The sequence below is a fragment of the Marmota marmota genome, unplaced genomic scaffold (genome assembly GCF_001458135.2).
Source record: "Marmota marmota marmota unplaced genomic scaffold, marMar, whole genome shotgun sequence".
Lineage (NCBI taxonomy): Eukaryota > Metazoa > Chordata > Mammalia > Rodentia > Sciuridae > Marmota > Marmota marmota.
The window spans coordinates 35,692,887-35,714,904 of record NW_025999842.1 but is presented as its reverse complement, the minus strand read 5'-3'; the positions used below and the strand labels follow the sequence as shown (position 1 = coordinate 35,714,904).

General features: G+C 35.9%; 1 protein-coding gene across 6 annotated transcripts in view; it reads left to right on the top strand.

Moving 5' to 3' along the window:
• Positions 1-10,371: 10,371 nt before the first annotated feature.
• The window catches only part of Ros1 (ROS proto-oncogene 1, receptor tyrosine kinase), a 134,488-nt gene continuing 122,841 nt past the window's right edge, over positions 10,372-22,018 (top strand). For 3 of the 6 annotated variants that reach the window (XM_048794018.1, XM_048794063.1, XM_048793955.1), the window contains exons 1-3: positions 10,374-10,954; positions 17,892-17,936; positions 20,579-20,638. In XM_048794018.1, the coding sequence (XP_048649975.1) occupies positions 10,832-10,954; positions 17,892-17,936; positions 20,579-20,638 (228 nt within the window). In that variant the 5' untranslated portion in view covers positions 10,374-10,831. Of the gene's footprint in view, positions 10,955-17,891; positions 17,937-20,578; positions 20,639-22,018 lie in introns of all 6 variants that reach the window. The other 3 variants (XR_007344114.1, XM_048794196.1, XM_015500638.2) reach the window with 2 other exon arrangements.

Genomic DNA, 22,018 nt, shown 5'->3' with positions numbered 1-22,018 from the left:
AACCCAGAATTCAGCCCTGAGTACGGTGCTTGCGCGGCTGGCAGAAACTGCAGCGCTGTAACCCTGCGTCTCTATCCCAGCGCACACTGCAGACTCTAGCCGCGGGGCGATTTGCTGAATAAGCCGTGTTACCCTCCGTGCGACAAACCTCTCGCGTTTGAGTCCCCGTAGCCGATCCTCGTGCGATGGAAATCCTTCCTCCAGGTTCCGGAGCACCCCACTATTGCTGGAAATTCCTAACAAGATATCCTTTAGCCGTCCTGACTTGTCATACTCCCACACAGTGAAGCAGCACACGGGGGTAATGCACTCCCCTCGCCGCCATCTTCCCAATCCCTTATTTAATTATTTTCAAAAAAACAACTTTTTTTTCATTTAAAATTTTTTTTTTGTTTCAATTTCATTGATTTTGGATCTGATTTTAATTATTATCTGTCTTCTACTTCTTTTAGTGTTGCTTTCTTTTTCTTTTTCTAGGGCTTTGAGATATATTAATAGTTTATTTATTTGGTGACTTTCTATTCTTTTAAATAATGTGTTCAGTGCAATGAACTCTCCTCTTATAACTGCCTTTGTAGTGTCCCAGATATTTTGATAAGGTGTGTCATGATTCTCATTTACCTCTAAATAATTTTGAATTACATTCCTGACTTCTGCTACTATCCATTAGTCATTCAATAGTGTATTATTTCATTTCCAGGTGTAATAGAATAGTTTCTATTTTTTATTTCATCATTGATTTCTAATTTCATTCCATTATGATCTCATAGAATGCAAAGTATTATCTCTATTTTTTTGTTGTTTCCAAGAGTAGCTTTGTGGCATAAGATATGGTCTATTTTACAAAATGATTCATGTGCTGCTGAGAAATATATTTAGTCATTGTTAGATGAAATATTCTATATATGTCTGTTAAGTTAAATTATAAATTGTATTTCTTACAATTCTATAGCTTCTTTATTTCTATAGCTTATTTACTTAGTTTTTATTTGGAGGAATAAAAACTAAATAAAGTTTAGTTATGGTGAAAGAGGTGTGTTAAAGTCACCCAGTATTATTGTGTTGTGGTCTATTTGATTCTTGAAATTGAGAAGGGTTTGTTTGATGTACATTGATGCTCCATCATTTGGACATAAATATTTATTTATGATTGTTATATCTTGTTGATGTATAATTCCCTTAAGAAATATAAAATTACCTTCTTTGTCATCTTTTGATTAATATTGGCTTGAAGTCCACTTTATCTGTTATGAGGATAGAAACCCATGATTGTTTATGAGATTCATGAGAATGATGTTTTTTTCCCATCCTGTTATAACCCTTCAGTCTGTTGATGTCTTTGTATATAAGATGAGTCGCTTGGAGACAGCACATTGTTTGGTCTTTTTTAAAATCCATATGTCTTTTGATTAATAAGTTTAGGCCATTTACATTCAGTGTTCTTATTGAGAAATGATTTTTACTCCCTGTCATCTTGACTTATTTCTGGTTTTTAATTTGAATTAGTTTCTCCTTTGATGAGTCGTCTTCTAGTGTAGTTCCTCCCTTTTCTGGTTTTCTCTTTTATTTTTCATTTGTTCTGCAGGAAATATTTTATTAAGTATGTTTTGTAGAATAGGCTTTCTATTTGTGAATTCTTTTGACTTTTGTTTATCATGGAAGATTTTTATTTCATTGTCAATTCTGAAGCTTAATGTTGCTGGGGATAGTATTCTTGACTGACATTCATTTTCTTTCAGAGCTTGGTATATATTATTCCAAGACCTCATAGTTTTTAGGGTCTGGTTTGCAAAATCAGCTGAGATCAAGATTAATTTCCCTCTAAATGTTACTTCTTGTTTTTCACTGGCAGCCTTTAAAATCCTATCCTTATTTTGTATGTTAGGCATTTTCATAATAAGGTGACTTGGTGTGGGTTTGTTGTAATTTTGTATTTTTGGGGTCCTCTAAGCCTCCTGAACTTGATTTTCCATTTCATTCTTAAGGTTTGGAAAATTTTCTGATATTATTTCAATGAAAATGTGTTTGCATTTGTTTAGTTTGTATGCCTGAGCCTTCATCGACTTCAATAAATCTTATATTTTGTCTTTTCATGCTATCTCATATTTCTTGAAAGTTCTGTTCATGGTCTCTTGACATCTTTTCTCCATGGTCAACTTCATATTCATGATTATATATTTTGGCTTCATTGCCTGAACCTCTGTCTTCTATGTGTTCTAGTCTAATGGTGATGTTTTCCACTGACTTTTAAAAAAATATATGTATATATTTTAGTTGCTGATAGACCTTTATTTTTATTTATTTATATGGGGTGCTGAGAATCAAACCCAGTGTCTCATACATGCCAGGCAAGTGTGCTACAGCCCCAGCCCCTCCAATGACTTTCAGTTTGGTTTATTGATTCCTTCATTTCAAGGATATTTGCTTGATTTTTTTTTTTTTAGAATCTCTCTTTACTGAAGTGATTTTTCACTTCCTGTATTTTCTCTCCAATTTCACTCCTTATGTCCACCTTTATCTCACAGATCTGTTTAGCTGTACATTCTGAACTCTTTTTCTGACATTTCTTCCACTGTAGTGGTGATGGATTCTGTTATTGAAGTTTGTTTTGTTTGGGTCTATTTTTTCTCTTGCTTTTTCATGTTGTTTGTGGGTCTACCCATCTAACAGTATGGATCTGAGGTAGTAGAGTTTCTGCCCTATGGATGTAGAGTGTCCCTGAAGGTTTCCAATACCTCACAGCTGAGGGGGAGACAAGTAATAACAACCAATGAAAACAATATACAACATTAAACCAAATGGTTTCTGCTATGATATCTATGATATTAGTGGCCAATGGTCACAATACACAGAAATGATGTGATCAGTTTTTACCCATAGTAAAAATGATACATTTGCAAAAGGGTTTACAATTTCAAATGATGAATAGGGAAAGAATAAAAGACATGTATTTTATGATGATTTTGAGGGAGGAGGAAAGAAAATAGAAGTAAAAAAATTAAAGGTAGAGTGAAAGAGAGCATAATAGAGATTGGCTGTTAGCAGAAGAAAATAGAGAAAGAGAATCAAGGGAAGTAGATAAGTGAGAGAAAAAAATACATAAAATAAAAATTTTTTAAAAATTAAAAGTAAAAATATAAATAAAATAAAAGTAAAAGGATACAAAACAATACCAAAATACACTGACTTAACATTCTAGCCCTGAAACACTGAGCCATGAAAAAGAAGTGACTGCAACAAATGCAAAAAAAAGAGAGAGACAAATATGTATATGTATAAATGTCCATGAACCATCAGGTCATATTTGAACAGAAAAAAGGGGGCAAAAAAAAAAAAAAAAAAGGTCTCCATGTAAAATTAAAGAATTGTTTCCACTGGAGTTCAAAAAATTCTTGGCCTCCTTTCAGCAGTGTTAGGTGGGATGGGCAGGAATGTGAAGTGGCTCCACCCTCAGGGTGGGGTTGCTAGAGTATGAGAGGAGATCAGTATGTGGAGTTCCTGGAGGCAGGGTTTAGGCCTAAGGCTCCAGGTTCTTTGTTGAATGGCAATTGGTCTGAAGATTTTAATTCAGTACACCTCCAGGGCCCAGGAGTTGCTAGTCCATGCTGGGGTTCCACTCACATGGTGGAGGAGCCAATCAATCCTTAGTGCCCTCCATTACCCAGAGACCCTGCATTTCCTGGTTCTCAGGTTCAGTCTTCAAATTCAATCACTCCTGCCCTTTTAAATTCCTACTGGATGGGTCTCTCCCATCTAGTCCTGTGAGCCACCAAACTCAAGGCGGAACAGGGGCCTGAGTGAGTTTCCACAACTTGTGTAAATCCCTCTTCACATTTCTCCTGTTCACTTAGGTACTCTCTGTGTCTTGTAGTGTGGGTTTGCCAGGAATTGACTCCCCTAGTTGCAGACCTCTGCACCATGGCTGCAAAATTACTCTTCCTCTGTCTTCTGCAGGTTACCATGAGATATGTAGCTTCTTTTCTGCACAAGGATATTGTGTAGCACGCCGTTCAGGTTAATTCTTTGATCTTTTTTTTTTTTTTTAATTATTTATTTATTTATTTATTTATTTTCTTTTTCTGATTGCAAGTTAAATACAGAGTTTTAATTTTATAGCTTAACAATGAAGGGTCATACACTGAAATCAACACATATACCTAGTATTTCAGTCTAAGTTTGTCCACATACACAGCTGAAATCAATTACAAGGTATGGCCTAACAGATGCTAGGGGAACTTTTTTAAAAGTAGTTTTTACAGGTATCAAACAACTTCTTGCACACTGAAGTCATCATACATACAGGGCAAAGTCAGAGCTTTTATATTTGCGTTTATTCTTCATTTAACTTTTAAAACACTACTATAATTGAATATTAAAACAAAAACAATAGCAAGTAGTGAGCATATTATGATTATAGTCCTTCACTCATTCACTACTGCATATGAAATGCCTGCAGTGAGTGTTATTCACTGGCCCCATTAAGAGGTTTGACACTGAACACCACCTCTGGGCCCGGGTTCTATCCTCAGCACCACATACAAACAAAGATGTTGTATCCGCCGAAAACTAAAAAAAATAGTAGTGCTGATTCTTACAATCGACAGGACCTTAGATTCAATAAAACCTGATTTAAAAATAAATAAATAAAAAAAAAAGAGAGAGAATTTAAAAAAAAAAGAAAAAAAAATTCTTTGATCTTTGATCTCTCCATACCCAGACAAACCATAGGACCCTTAAAAATTCAGGTTCCTTTAATTCCCTTATCTCTCCACTCTGCTCATGGAGGGACTGCTTTGGTGGATGCTGGTGGCAGTGGCAATGGTGCTGGGGATTTCTTCCTTATTTTATTGTATCCAATGTCCTAAGTCCCCAATCTGTTTGAATGTCTAGTATTAATTCCCAGTAAAGACACTCTGCCCCCTTTTTTTCACCCACCTTGCTGAGAAGCTATCTATCTACTTTCTTGGTTTTATGTCATGGAGAAGCCAGGAAAGTGACCTCCTCTATTCTGCCATCTTGAAACTCTATATATCAAGAAATCTTTTTATTAAATATAAATAACTAAAGAAAACACTGTTAAGTTTTTCTTTCTTTTAGCAATTAAAAGAGCAGGGCTGTGAGGGATTTATAGGAATAAAATGCATTGAATCCTTAATGCCACATTCTACTTCCTGATAAAACTCTCCACATGCTAAAGTTCTAGAAATTCACTTTGCACTCAAATTAGTTTTTAAGCAAAGAAATCTGAAAGATTCCCATTCTTTCATTCCTAGATGAACTTTCATTTATACTTGGAAGGAAGGTTTTTTTAGTCTGAAGTCTATTAAAAATTAATTAGTTTTGTGCTCAGACTAATTAGTCTTAAATGGTAAATGGGCATAAGGGATTATAATTAGTAGGGTTTCCTTTTGTATTTTCCTTTTCCCTTTTTATTGGTTTTATGCTGTCTGTAATAAGGTCAATGTTGAAGTTTTCTCCAGTTTAATAATGATAATGATGATTATGAATTTTTTAAAGTGCATGACTTAATAAAAAGATGGGTTTGCTTCTCATGGGTCAATTTCCCCCACCCTGACTGCTCCCATCTCTTATTGAGTTCCCTGCCTTTGCAAGTGCCATCATTGTTCTCTCTGTCTCCTTTGCCCATCAGCTAGTTTAGGAAGCTGCCTTCTATTTTATGTCCATCTGGTTGTGCCTAGAATGAAGATTTGAAACAGTAGCAATTCTGGCCCAAGGAGTGGGGGTTGGGTGGGTGGGTGAGTCTGTAAGATGAAATGCTGTGTGCTGTGGTGGGATACTGTGGGATTCCCTGGCCTCAGTGCCTCAGATTGTTTTAACAGCATTAGAAACAAAGACTGGACATTCTTGAAGGAAAAGGATAGAAAAAAAAAAAAACAAACAAACGGATTTTAGATTCTCATTCCTCTATTCTGGAGGCTAGAAGAGGTAACATCTCAGGAGCCTGCCTTTACTTTTAGAAACCTTTTATTTTTAGTCCTAAAGTAGTTTTTACTTCAGGGCTAACTTTAGGTAAAATGCTTAAGTGGTCATCCAATTTCTGGAAATATCTTCCATTAAGACACAATGTCATATACAACCAGTGAAACTCCATATCATGTACAACTGCAAAAATGGGATTCTAATTAGAATAAATTATGCTCCATGTATGTATTATAACATGTTACAATACACTCTACTGTCATGTGCATCTAAAAAAAACAAATTAAAAAAACAAAACACAATGTCTTTTAAACATTATTATTTTAGAAGTAAGTATACTTCTTAAAAGAGCAACCACATAAATACCAACCCTTTAGGACTTTAGGTTTCTGAAAAACCTCCAGACTTGGAAGTGTCATGGAAAAATGCCCTGAATGACAGCAACAACATGATGATAATAGTAACAAAAGTCCTTTAAGAATTCAGAAGTAAATATTTAGAAAAGAGAGAGAAAAAAACCCAAATTATATCTTGACATTATTATTTTTATTCTCTTATTATAATAAGTAAAAGGCATTTGGTGATATATCCCCTTCCGTTTTTAAATCACAGCAAAGTTAATGCAAAGAATGTCAAGCACCCTACCTTTGCATTTCAACCACCAAGGTCCTAGCCTAAAATAAAAATTTAATTTGAGATTAATATAGCAGGAACAAATTGCAGAGCAGAAACTAAATTTAATTTCTGGTTTTCACTTCTGTTCCTCTTGGCTGGGACCTTTTGAGTTTCAAAAGTCAGTTATCTAATACTTTTGTCTTTTGCATTCTGTAGTATAATCCCTTTCCCAAGGCACGAGGATGAGATGCATTGGGTCAAAGGAACTTAACTGGGGATAGTGCTTCATAGATTGATGTCACAACATACTCCATCAGAGAAACAATGATAGCCCTGGTGAGGCTCAGTGCATCTTGGCTAATTTCAAGGTTCAGCTTATGTACTGTGATACACTCTGACCATATTTGCAGTAAAATTTGATGGCAGAAGTATATGCTTGAGTAAGAATTTTCTTGCATGGCACATTCATAGGTCCTGAATGTTGACGTGACCCTCCTCTAGCCTAATAGTAAAATGGTAGTGGATCCATGTTTGGGGCTCTTTTTGATGACTCTACAATTTCACTTCCCTTGAATTATATGATGTTGTCAAAAGAGCAACTGAGTTTGACTACACAGGTACTGTATATTTTCAATAAATATAACTTCAGAACTGATAACTTCTGATGATATCAAGTCATTTCCATTCGTAACTTAATGTGAAGATCATTCCAATGAAGAAGGATCAGAACATGGAGAACATTTGAACAACTTCTGTCATAAATGCTACCTGAGTCAATCTATTAACTCAGGTCATTGTTTCAGAATGTTATCTCTTAATTACAGAGATTACCTTATGGGAAATTTGATTTATTGTAGGGGATTAAACAGCAGTTTCAGTCCTGTTTTGGGGATAAAATTTTATTGTTTGTAGCTAAGATTTTATTCAAAGTCACTTTGGAGGAATTTTCTTGATCTGAGCTTTTTGGGTATTTAGGGTATCCTATTTTAACATGAGATGAATTGGCAGGATTGTGAATTCTCTTTTTTTAAAATGCTAGAATAGACTGTTTTTAAAATTATTGTTTTAAAACAATTTTTTTGAGTCTGTAATATGTGTTCAGAGTAAAAAATTCAGACATTACAAATGGGTAGTCAGGAAAGAATTTTTTTTTTCTTTCTCCCTTGAGAAGACAACTGTGGTTGCCTCTGACTATGACCCTCCCACCCATGTGGTTTACTATACAGGCAATCCTCATTTTACTTTGTAGTGCAGGACCATAAAAATAACTATGTAATCTGAAAATGTGCAAAGTGATCTTAATAATGACTGGGAAAAATTACAATTGTTTCTTACCCTCCTGTTCTCATCCTGCAACTTAATCCTAAGAGATCTTCTTTTTTATGCTTTTACAAATTGTCAAATTTCTTTCTAAGTTAAGATCAATATTAGATATTTTATCTTTTGTGTTTTCAGATATTCTGAAATATCTCCAAGAGATTTATTAATGTGGCTTTTTTTTTGCCAGCATGATTTCCTCTGGGATATATTTTTCATCACAATGTCTTTCTTCATTTATGTCTGTAATTTACCCTCACTTATTTCCTTCAGCTGCAGGTCTAAAGTCTCAAATGCAGCAATATCGTTATTCTTATAGTGCTATCATTTGTATCTTGAATTTTCCCCAAAGCCCATGGGTTCAAAGTTTGTTCTCCAGAGAAGTGCTGTAGGAGGTGGTGGAGTCTTTAAACGGTGGAGCCTAGTGGAAAGTCATTGGGAGGGCACCCTCAAGAGGAAAAGTGGGACTCCAGCCCCTTCATCTTTTTCATTTACTCCTTGTCCATGAGGTGAGCAGCTTTGTTCCACCACATGCTCCTCCCATGATGTCTGCCACCCCACCAAGAGACTAAAAGCAGTGGTCTACTTGGTCATGGACTGGAACCTCCAAGACTGTAGGCCAAAATAAACTTTCCTCTTCATCAGTTGATTATCTCCGGTATTTGTTATAATAACAGAAAGTTAACACACATGGTTAATGATTGCTAATTCTCTAATTTTGTTTACATTTGATTCAAATTCCATTTTTTTCACTCTGCTGTATTTAATCTTTTTTTGGGCAATTCATTTTTTTCAATTACCCATTTTTCAAAATTTCATTTTGCAAAATGTCATATGGATTTATCACTGAGGGGCAAAAAGACAACACAACTACATGCCTTGCTGCATGTGCATAAAGGGAATATCAGGTGTGCAATGACCTTTCACAGACTGATATAAGTAATTCTGCAGCTAATGTTCTTGAACACATTTCACCTCACACAAATGCAAATTTATGTGCTGGTTGAATCCCCAAAACCAGCACAAATGCAAACCAGCATAAATGCAAAATCTTGAAATTGGAAGGATATTTCATTTTCCCACCTCACCAATAAAGTTAGAACAAAGAAATGAGATAAAAGAATGCATATAAGTTTTCAGTGGATCATATTTGGTGCTCCATTTTGTTAATGAAGTAAAAGTTACAAATGTTGTTTGTGCTAAAAGGGCAATAGGCACCAATAAGCCGACACAGTGGCACATGCCTGTAATCCCAGTGGCTCAGGAGGTTGAGGCAAGAGGATTTCAAGTTCAAAGCCAGCCTCAGCAACTTATCGAGGCCCTAAGCAACTTAGCAAGGCCTTATCTCAAAATAAAAAATGAACGCTGGGGATGTAGTTCAGTGGTTAATGCCCCTGGGTTCAATTTCTTGCACCAAAACAAACAAACAAACAAACAAAAAACACACCAAAAGAACCATAGTGAAGAAGAAAATAAATTAAAAATTTTTTTTAGTTGTTGATGGACATTTATTTTACTCATTTATTTATAAGTGGTGTTGAGAATCGAACCCAGTGCCTCACACATGCTAGGCAAGTGCTCTATCACTGAGCCACAACCCCAACCCCGAGAAGATAAATTTTATTGGAATGATAAAATTCGTTATGCAAGATACTTTTTCCCTGATTTAAAAGCATATTTTGTAGAAAGATGGTCAGATTCCTCCAACCAAGATATTGAGTAGCTAGATGATCTCTTTATATTCCTGAAAATGCAAAAAATGAACAAAGAATAGGTGAACATTAGAGAATTTTATCAAGAAAAGAAGTTTTAGGGGGTCAGTTGGGGTCAGTTTCTATTTACGTTTATGTTGCATACAATCTGTGAGCATTTAGTGAAGATATTTGGCTCAAAAAAAAAAAAAAAACCTCATGCATGTGTTACAATGAGAACCTCATACCCCTAAAACAAGGTTAATTATATTTGCTAGAATTTATTTAATAAAACAAGGAAATTTATTTGACACTTCAGATTATCATTAAAAAAAGAACATTATCACAAAAATATCTGACCTTGAAGAGTTCGAACTCCACAATCTAAAAAAATAGCCATCCAGGATCCCTTTTGCACCTTATAGATTTCAAATTCTTTGTTTTAGAATTTGACTTAACTTTATCTTGAGGCTAGGCTAACTGAAATTCTGCATATTACTTCCTCTTCAGGGCAGCTACACTTGTTCATATCTGAGGTCTCTCTGGTGGCTGGTTTCTGTCTCAATAGGCCTGATAAGAGTGTTTTAGTTAATATGTAGTAAAGTTCTGCAAGTGTTCTAACAAACTTCCTTGTCTATAACTAACCTCAGAGAATTCGTCTATTAATTTCAACTTTGTTTGCTCTTTGATTTTAAAACAAGTATTTAGTTTTTAAGTGTTCTGTTTTCCCTTTCTCTTGCAATACTTGGCTTAGATGCTTCTATTTTTTTTAAAATAAAATAATTATTAAAATAGTGTTACTGTTTGCTAAAGCTGAGGTGGCCAAAACCCAATTTCCTGCATAACTGAACCAACCTCAAAGAAGTAAAGTGGTAGATGATCCATGGGAGCCTTCTACTTTCAGACTGTGCAAGTGTCACAAGCTTGCCAACACGCAATTTATGTTTTCTGCTTTGTTTACTTTCCATGAGAAGCGCTAAGGTCTAACCTTTTAGTCGGTGAGTGACTTTCTTTATGGGAGTAAAAGGAAGCTAAGTCATGAAATAGCTGCTATGTGATTGTTACAAGCTATCTAGGATTCAAAGGTCTAAACTATAGGGTCGAAATATTATTTCAAAAAGGCAAAGATACTCAAACGTTGAAAAACAACAACAAAAAAATCCACTCGACACTCTTTCAATTGAAGTGATGAAGCCTAAAGAATTCATATAGCAAAATGGAGAAAATCAGAAGACCAGCCATCTAAAAAATCCTCCACTGGTGAAGTGATGAAGAACATTCACTGGCTTATCCTGAAATTTGTCAATTTTGTGACTCTTGGCTGCATATGGATTTCTGTGGTGCAGTGTACAGTTTTAAACAGCTGCCTGAAGTCGTGTGTATCCAGCCTGGTAAGTTTCAACAATTGCAGATTTGTCTTTACAGGGACTGGAATATGAGTTCCACTTGTTACAATTGATAGAACAGTTTTCTTTTTATGAGAACTTTTCTCATGAGAAGTGGAAACAAGGAAAGGTAGGGTTTTTGTTTTTTTTTCTCCCCCTGAACTAAGTCAGGAATATTCATGATTGTAGAGGATAAGTCAGGTAATTTTGTTTCTTTGTCTTCTGGTCATAGATTTTGGGGTGGGGGGAATGGTAGTGTGGGGATTGGGAAAAGGAGGCTTAAGTGGATGCCTAATTTTGCACACTTTAAAAATATTTCATTTAATTGATCACAATATAATTCATATTTGTCTTAAATATGAAGGGGTTTGGCCACAGTGTAAATCTTCTAGTTCTGCAGTAACAGTAATATTTGTATCATGGGTGGATCACAGTACAGGGAGCCGGATGACAGAAGTAGATGCAGATGCCATGTAAAACACTTCACTTCAAAAGAAAAAATTATTTGTAAATTCTCTTATTTCTGGCTGTGCATAAGTAATTTCTAATTAATGAATTTTTTCATATGGAAATTTGTTTTCTTATTTCTTGTTTTTTACACCTTCTATACCTTCTGCATATGTTGCATCATATTTTTCACTTGCAATTTAGTTGTGCCTTAAACAATCATGGAATCATCTTTAAAAATCAAGTATTTGCTGGCTAAAGAAAAATGTACTTTACTATCTAAAGACTAAGGAAATAGTATGAGAGCTTACATATGACACATTGTCATATATTTAAAAATAATGAAGTACTAAATATGTTCATCACTATTATGCTAACATTAGAGATAGAATTCAGTGGCAGATTAAAAAAGAAACTCGTGTTACACACTTTTAGTTTGATTTAAATTATAGTTTAAAACACTACTTAAGCTTACTATAGATAATAGCATTTTAAAAATAGATCCATGTTTTATAGAAATCTTTGCTGAAGATCTCATTGCCTTTAATGTTGAATAATTGACTTTAGTTTTTTATAATTGTAATACAAACTTAAAAATGGAAGCATGGTTGGGCTGGGGATGTAGTTCAGTGATACAGTGTTTCACTAGCAGGTGCAAGGTCCTAGCTTTGATCCTAGTACTGCAAAACAACAACAAACAACAACAAAAACAAAGAAAACAGCAGAAGCATGGAACTATTAATTATTTTTATCTCTAAAATGATTTTCTGGTTATAATAAGATTATGTATATGTTGTAAAATATTTTTAAGGTAAAGAAATGGAGAAGGGAGAAGAACCATATAATCACACTACTATTAACTTCTAATTGTATTTTCTTTTAGCGTTTTCTCCCAAATATATCCTCAAATATATATTTACATACAATTCTACACACGGTTGTGCACCAGGCCTTTTCATTTCATATTGTATTATGAGTTTCCCCCTAAACCCTGAGCATCACTCTAATTTGCTAATTTCCCTGCTATTGGATCGAATTGTGATTCTTCAGCACTGCAGGCTCCATGTTTGGTTTGGTTTAGTTGTTTTTATTCTTGTCTTTCTGTGTGGGCTGCTTGGGTCAGGTTTTGGCTATGAGAGTGGACAGCTTGTTCCTTTATTGAGCTGCCTTCCGCTCCCCACCTACAGGAATGGCACAGCTGATGAGGTGGGGGACAGCAGGAGAGACACCGCCTGCCAATTTGACCAGAGACTGTGATAAGAATAATCTGATCAGGGCCGCCCACCCAGGACTTGGAGGGGTGAATGTGAGCATAGCCCTGGATCAGGGCAGAGGCTGTGTGGCTTATTATGTCCTGGGCCATCCTCTTAACAAGGATGTTTGCTGTAAGGTCATCCTTGATTTCACTGAGTGATTCTTGATATTGAAGCATTTTTTGATTTAATGAAGAAACAGTCTTGAACAAGAGGATGTTAGAATTGCTGGGCAAGGGGCTGGGATTGTGGCTCAGCAGTAGAGCGCTCACCTAGCATAGGCAAGGCGCTGAGTTCAATCCTCAGCACCACATAAAATGCACAAGTCTGAGTTCTGGTGCTCGAAGATGGGTGTTTACATTATTTAAGGGATCTATACGTGTTAGTTGAGTATATTAACTGGCAAGTATGCTTGAATTCCATATGTCATCTGCAGCAGAATAAATAAGTAATGTTCTTCAGAAAACCAGTATGGGAGATTCTTGATAAAAAAGAAAATAATAAACAAAATTGATGGTCACATAATTTGAGGAAGTGCATTTTATTCCACCCTTTTAGTAGATCTGTAGGCACAGTATAAAGGATTTGTTTAATCACAATTTTCTAATCTTTGGCAATACAATCCTTTTTTTGAGTGATAAATCCCAGCAACTGAGGAACTAATGTTGAGAAGTGTTCAGTTGGAAGTATCAGTTCAACCCAATAAAATTTCCTGGGTATCTATGTACAGTTAGCTCTGTGGTAAGTCCACTTGGGATTATAAAAAGATTATCCAATTTCTGCCCTATTGGAAGCTACGGCATGTTAAGATATTAAGGCTTCCAACACTAGACAGCTAAAAGCTACTACAAATAGGTTATATCATAGGTTTTAAAATATTGGAGGATGATGATAATAACTTTTTTATTTTCTTCTAAAATTCCAAAGGAATCTTCCAAAATCAACTGAGAGATTTTTAGGAACCATAGGACACAGAGAGTTGTCTGGTTTTAAAAAATCATGTACAAATATCATTATCTTTCTTGTACATCAAAATGTAAAATTAAAATAGTGTAATGGAACAAAACCACAATCCAAAACTTCTATCAAGTGTCCAGATATTAGTACAGTTTATATTGATATAAGAATAGACTGGACCATAAAATGGAATATATTCCAGAAATAAGTCCATTTCTTATAAGGGAGTGTGGAATATAATAAAGATGAGAATTCAAGCCAAGAAGGCACCACCTATTTTTAATAAAAAATAAATACCTACATTACTATCAGATTCAAATAAATTCCAGGAAGTAATTACGCAAAGGATATGATTGAAATACACACAAATAACAAATAAAAACCTCATTTGTCCCATTAAAATATTAGAAGAAAATAGGGCTGAATGTTTCTATTTGGAATGGGAATGCTTTGAAAAGCCTGATTTAAAAAATCCAGTCTCCCTAAAAGATCAATGAATTTGACTATTTAAATTCAAACTATTCGACAATAAACAGAATACAGTACAAACAAAGGCAAAAAGTTTAAAAAGAGCCTGACATGGTGGCATTCATTTGTAATCCCAGTGGCTCGGGAGGCTGAGTAAGGCAGAAGGATCACAAGTTCAAGGCCAGCCTCAGCAACTTAGCAAGGCCTAAGCAACTTAACAAGACCCTGTCTCAAAATAAAAAAATAAAAAGGGCTGAGGATGTGGCTTAGTGGTTAAGTGTCCCTGGGTTCAATCCCTGGCACTGGTATAAAAAAAAAAGGATGAAAAAAAGATATTACATAAATTATTACAAATAAAGTTTATTTATTATTATTATACATAAAATTTTACCAATCTCAAAATACATAAAAACTGTGTAAAATAAGTTCAGAACTTGAATAACTTCTTCAAAAAGGAAGAGGTATGGATAGCTAAAAATTGAGCGATAGATAATCAAACTTCTCAGAATTGCAATGTAAAAATGAATTTTTATTTCCTCTATCAGGTTGGCAAAGATAAAATCATTTACATTTGGCAAAGGTATGAGAAGGCTGGCATTTACATTTACTATTGGTTGGGATGTACATTGATAAATATCTAGAAAATAGTGGTATGGGTTAACTAATACCAAAATCGAAAGGGAAAATATACCTTCAACCCTGCATCTCAAGAGATTTATCTAATGGGATTATTGCATAACTAACCAAAGATATGTATGCAAAGGGCTCTTTATAGCAAGTTTGCACATAATATTAATAATAGGATTCTAAGGCCTGTTCTGTACAATAATAGTTAACACATTGTTTAATCGAAATTTCACAGAACCTTATGAATAATATATAATCCTATTCGTGTGTCAGATGAGAACAGTCAGTTTAAAATTTCATATTGAGAGCAAGTATAATATGTGGGATGAAAATGCAGATCATTCTGCTCTGTTCTGTTTATTAGGGTAGGAATCAAATAATGAGATTATTTTCAACTGAGGTGGGCAGAACAGAAAGGCTTGTGCCAATAAGTGGATATCAAGTTAAAAGGGTCTGAGATGTGGGCCTGAGTTTATCTCTTTGAGACAGATAATTGGAGCCATTGGAACTAAGGTAAATTGCTGGGAGATCCTAGGGTCCAAAGAGAAATATGAATTTGGTGCTAAGTGTAGGAGGGCTTGTACATTCATGAGAGGCACAGGCTTTGGAGGCAATCTACCTGCCCTTTTCAAATCCTTACTCTGGCAGTTTACTAAACCCCTCTGTGCCACAGCTATAAAATGGGACTAATTCTAGCATCCACCTTATAGGGTTGTTGAGACGGCTGAGTAAGATTTAGTGTAAAACTCCTATAAGAGTTTCTGGAACACTAGAATAATTCAATAAATGTTTGCTATGATGATTATGAGGAGAAGGATGGAAAATGAGTGGAAAATAGGGAAGATGTTGACAAAACATGTTCCTTTGGAAATTCATACACCTGACTCATGAAGATACCTTTTCCAATACTGCCTGACAGGCACTCCATTCAGCCCATTAAATTTAATCTCCATAAGTACCAGAAAAACTCATTACTGTTACGATGTGACTTTATGTTCGCCAAGAAATATCTCTGTTGTTTTATTGTTTAAAAAAACAATAAAACTCAAAGACTACCCATCATCTACTTTTTTGCTTTTATGAACTAATGTATATTTTGAAAGGGACTGGAAAAAAATTTAATTAGGAACTCATTGTCTTTCAATTGAGTTTATGTAATTGAGATTGATTCATATAAGGGGGAATCAAAACTTTGTTTTGAACAAATTTGTAGAAGCAAGGTATTACTAAACACTTGGTTAAAAGATTAATCGTTTAGTCCTTTCTAAAAACAAAATGTTGTTATTATTTAGATCTTATGAAAATAAAAAATATATAAGCAAACTTCTTCTTTCCCCCAAAATATAAGTGGTTAGGGAATAGAGTTTAGAGAAATCTTATTCGCGTATCAAATGAGAGGGGAAAAAAGACAACCTTTATTTTTTCTGGTTTCTGTGTCTGATTACTTTTGAATTTAACCCACACAATGCTAGGCCATGGAACAATGCCTCCAAGGGATTTCTGGAGCATTATGAAGTGGGAGACCACGTGAATTCATGGATTTATTCCTTCCTCAGGTATTTATTGACGATCTGTCGTCCCTCGTGCACTGTTCTTGGCATTGGGGATAAAGTGAGAGCAAAATGGATGGAAAGGAGGAGAGTATTCAGTGAATGTAGTGATTGAATGTCTTCTATCATTCCTTTGAACAACACAGGCTGTTCTGAGGCCTCATCAGATACTTAAGCCACCTCCAGAACCTCCTTGGGATTTTCTGTCATCTCCTGTGACATATCTTGTTTGTAGTATTGGGTCAGCCAAGGACAGATGCCATGTACCTTGCTGGATTAATCACTTCTCCAATTCAGTGGTTCATATCATCAAAGCTTTAAGAGGAGGTTCTGATAAGTACCAACTAGAATTACTAGAAATATTTACTTAGGTTGCCTCTGTCTCTGAGTGAATCAGTGGAGCATATGATTGATTTTATGATTGAAAATTAGTCCATTTCCATGTGACACTATTCAGGTATTATCTCATTATCATAGGCCCAGTACCGCCATCCTTTGCCAATTTTCTTTATTTTATTTTATTTTTATTTTTTTATTATTAGTTGTTCAAAACATTACAAAGCTCTTGACATATCATATTTCATACATTTGATTCAAGTGGGTATGAACTCCCAATTTTCCCCCGTATATAGATTGCAGAATCACATCAGTTACACATCCACGTTTTGTACATACTGCCATACTAGTGTCTGTTGCATTCTGCTGCCTTTCCTATCCTCTACTACCCCCCCTCCCCTCCTTTCCCCTCCCATCTTCTCTCTCTACCCCATCTACTGTACTTCATTTCTCTCCCTTGTTTTTTTTTTCCCACTTTCTTCTCACTTCCTCTTATATGAAATTTTGTATAACCATGAGGGTCTCCTTCTATTTCCATGCAATTTCTCTTCTCTCTCCCTTTCCCTCCCACCTCTCATCCCTGTTTAATGTTAATCTTCTTCTCATGCTCTTCCTCCCTGCTCTGTTCTTAGTTGCTCTCCTTATATCAAAGATGACATTTGGCATTTGTTTTTTAAGGATTGGCTAGCTTCACTTAGCATAATCTGCTCTAGTGCCATCCATTTCCCTGCTTTGCCAATTTTCTATTGATGAAGGACTCCATTCAAATAATGACCAGGAAAGGATGAGAAATTTGGAGACCCTCCCCTTTATTGCCTATTCCTTTTATTTTGTCCCATTGAAACTTCTCTTATTAAAAATTGAAAATTGTGAGAAATAAACATAACTTGTATGACATTATGAATTTGTATTTTTTCTGCTTTCTAACGAGTAATTGCAAAAAAGAAAAATCTGAGAATAATTCATCTGACTTGATTAATTGACTAACCCTCCGAATTACTTGAGTCTCTATGAGACTCTCTTCATCATCTTTCACCACTCCTTAGAGTCACACTCACTTCCACCTTGGTAGTTCCTGCAGAACACTTAGGCATTCTATCTATAAATTGTAGAAGCATTTTGTCTAGTTTCATGATGGATTTAATGACTTGGAAACATTTGGTTTCTCTACTTACAGTTAGAAAACAATGAGGAGGCAATACGATTCCAGGATGTTTTTTTTTTTTTTTTTTAATAAAAAAAGGTGCAGTTAGTTATGCTGAGCCCAACTGATACTGGTACTTACCACCTCCTTCTCTATTTCAGGCAAGGCAGCTTGACATTGGCACACCATACAACCTGAGTGAACCAGTGAGTAACTGTTTCCCTTGTCAAGAGCTTCACCCTGTTTGTGTTAATATAACAGGGACAACGATCAGGTTTTGTGACAATAAGGATATTTACTAAATAAAATCTCATTTACCTGTCGGTTTTAGTCTGCTTTCTCACTGCTGTGACTAAAAGGATCTGAGCAGCACAGTTATATAGGAGAAAAAGTTTATTTGAGGGCTTCAGAGGTCTTAGTCCATAGAAGGATGCCTCCATTTCTTGGGGCTTAAAGTGAGGCTGAACATCATGGTAGGAGAGTGACAGAGGCAAGCTGCTCACATTAGAAAGCAGAGACTCTACTTGCCAGATACAAATATATACCTCAAAGCCACTCCCCAATTCCCACCTCCTCTAGCCACACTCTACTACTTCAGTTACCACTCAGTTAATACTTACCAGGGGATTAACTCACTGATTGGGTTAAGGCTCTCACAACCCAATCATTTCTTCTCTGAACTTTCTTGCATTGTCTCACACATGAGCTTTTGGAGGACACTTTGCATTCAAACCATTAACAATATCCCTGCTAAAAAGTGATCAATGGAAATAGTGAGGAGTCTGGATTATGGAATTTGTTTAAAAATGAAGTGTGTTAAGATGGAAAAAGCACTGGAGTAACCCAAGATTGTGATTTTTGATTCTGTGTAGCTGCATGGTTTTGGATAATTTGCTTACTGTTTCTAAGACTTAGTTTTACTATGTATTGTTTGAGAGAGTTGGGCTAGATAGTCTCCAATGTTTCTTCTAAAATTACATTTTATAGGAAAAGGGTGTGTGGGGGGATAGGAATGTGGTGGAGGGAAGCAGCTTACATCATGGTGATCAGAAAACAGAGAAAGACTCCACTCACCAAATACAAATGTATACCCCAAAGCCATGCCCCTTTCCCACCTCCTTCAGCCACACCCTAATACTTTAGTTACCACTCAGTTAATACCTACCAGGGGATTAACTCACTGATTGTGTTAAGGCTCTCACAACCCAATCATTTCTCCTCTGAACCTTCTTGCACTGTCTCACACGTGAGCTTTTGGGGGACAACTCATCCAAATCATAACATAAACAAATGTTTAGTGACTTGAAGTATTGGTCTGAAGCAGGCACTGAGTTAGGTAGCAGAGCTATATGGAATAAAACAGTCTCTTTTTAAGAGGATCCTCAACCTTTTGAGACATACATAAAACCATGGCCAGACAGCATCTGAGAACCAGAATAGTGATGTATTGTATGGGTGTGGGTGGATGGGTGTTAAAGGATTACATACAAGGAAAAAGAGAAAAAAAGAAAAAAGAAAAAGGCTCTGTATTTCCTTGAAAGACCTTTAAACTGAAATTAGAAAGAGGAAGAGATTTTTAGAAGATGAAGGAAAGGCATATCAGTTAAAGGGCTTTTTTTTTTTTTTTTTTCAAGGAACAAAGGTGCAAAACAGCCTAACTTGTTCAGAACAGTAAAAGTTTTTCAGTTTGTTTGAAAAAATGCAATTTGTATGGAATGGGAGGGATGTGGAAGAGGAAAACTGGCAAGTTAGGTGAGGCCAGGTCATGAAGGGCGCTGTATATCATTCTTGGTAACTTGGCCTTAATCCAGAAAATAATGGAGAGACAGAATTCAAGGTAAGCAAAGGTTGTGACCAGGTTTGGTTTTAAAAAGATCACTCTAAATAGGGAAACAAGTTCATGAGGCTGTTGGCAAGTGGTGAAGGGCAAAGCAGAAAATCAGGGCAGTGAGTGAGGAACCTGGATGGATTTCAGTTAATGACTAGATGAGTCAGTAGGACTTGGTGATGGCTTGTCTATGAGGATGGGGGATAGTGCATGAGAGGAGAAGGAGCCCTGATTCCTGGCTCAAACAACTCATTAAATTGGGGCCATGTTACAAGAAACACAGGAGAAAGAGAAGAGATGAGGGTGGAAAACAAGGAAATTAATGTTTCATATGCTCATTTGAGGTGTTTGCAGGGATTCAAGTAGAAATGTCCAAAGAGCAAGTGGATATGTGGATCTGGAGTTAGAGAGGAGCAGTTATTAATTTGGGGGTTATCCACATGTGACCTGTGGAAGGAATGACCAATACAGTCAGAGGCACAGAAAGAGCAAGTAAGAAGAATTGTACCAACTCAGCCCAATAGGAGGTCAGGGCAGCTGTGGGAGGATGTTTGCAGGGCAGCTGTGGAAGACAAGCCAGCAAGTAGGCAGCTGACTTCCCAAATGGTCTACCTACTAAGTTTTAGCATGTTACCTTTTGCTTGTGTCCCTAGTGTTGGGTTTTGCTTGTTAAGTGAGAATGGCCTGTGGACTCAGGATATACTTGATGCCATGCTTCCCTGGACTCCACCTGTTGCCAGTGGACAGTGTGTTCTGGGTGCTTCCTGGGTCAGGGCTTGCCCAGGGTTTAACTCCCCTCGGCAACCTGCTGCCCTGCAGGGAACCACATCAAGCCCTAGTCTGTCTGTAGATATGACAGCTCTAATTAGAATCCAAAAGGTCCTGATCCTTTGGAGGCCTCAACCTCTTAGTAGCTTTGTTTCCAAAACATGGGAGATACTTTTTGTTACTATGCATTTCCAGATGACAAGAAAAAGTCACATTTCTTCAGTCATTATCATCTGTTATTGTCTCTTGCAGTGCATCCAAGGATGTCATTTTTGGAACTCTGTAGAACAGGAAAACTGTGCTTTAAAGTGTGTAAGTATTAGCTATCTTTTAATTTTGATATTGATGTCTCCCTTTAGAGAAAAGTTGTCTAAGAGGATTCCCATTTGCGTTCCCATTTCCAGCTAGTTTTCTTAACCCTAAAGAAAAAGCATGACAGCCTGAGTAATAAGTAGTAATGGGAAAAAAGCTGAGATCAGCATTATAAATGTATCATCCAAGGAAGGTTGATGCAAACCAGGGATGCCCAAATGCTTCACTATAAAGACATTTTAGTAGAATGTTAGGTATTTATTAAATTTTCTATCCCTGTGCTTCTCAAAGTTTAATGTACAAGATTCCAGTATACTGGAATACTAAAAGGTATTTAATATACAGTATACTAAAAGGCATATTCTGATTCAGTAGATCGGGGGTGGGGCCTGAGATTCTGCACTTGTAACAAGTTTCTAGGTGATGAGACACTAGTGGTCCCCAAACTACATTTTGGATAGGAGGGCACTAGATCATGTTCAAAATTTCTTTGTAGAAAACATGGTAGCATAGCAATCTAATCCAGAGGTCGCAAACACTCCACTTCATTTAAGAAATTGATCTCAAAGACTTTATTTTTCATTTGACTTGGATTTGTCATTTAGTGTGTAACTTAATTAAGGCACTTAACCCCTTCATTCTTTACTTTTCTCATAGGTAGATTAGGATAATAATACAATCTTTCTTCTAAGGATGGTTACTGACACATTATAAGTATTCTGGTATCATGGATAGGAATTTTGTCATTTGTTTAGGTGTTCATGTCAGAGGTTAAATCAGTATGAATCATAATAATGTTGGGTAATACTAATATTATTTTATATTAATGAGTAGATTATGGCAGCAAAGTTTAAATACGGACACTAAACCCTTCATATATATATATATATATATATATATATATATTCCTTACAGTTTTTCTTATTTAGTGTATCCTTGAAGACTTCTGTTACAGGAATTATTTTGCCCATCCCCATATTTGTAGTTGTGGGCCTCATATAGTGGAAGTGATTAAAAAGAGGAGCATTTGTCCTCTGGACTTGGTAACTGCCATACACTTCTCACAAATTGCAACTTATGTAATTATTTGTCTAGGTGTATGTTTAATATTTTTTCTTGATCGGGGAGGACAGTTTTCAGACTGTATTCTCTGAACTCACTACTACAAAGTAGCTGTTCCATCATCAATACTTGCCAAATGAATTAATGGGAAGTACCATTTGTTGACAAAAACAATTCAAAAAGCAGAGTTATTGATGGAGCAGTCAGTCTGAGCATAAGAACTTGCTAGCCTTTGCTATCCAGAGCTATGGGTGATGATTTTCATTTCAGTTTGTGCCGCAGTACGGCTGCAGCAAAATAACCGGGGCGGGGGGGGGG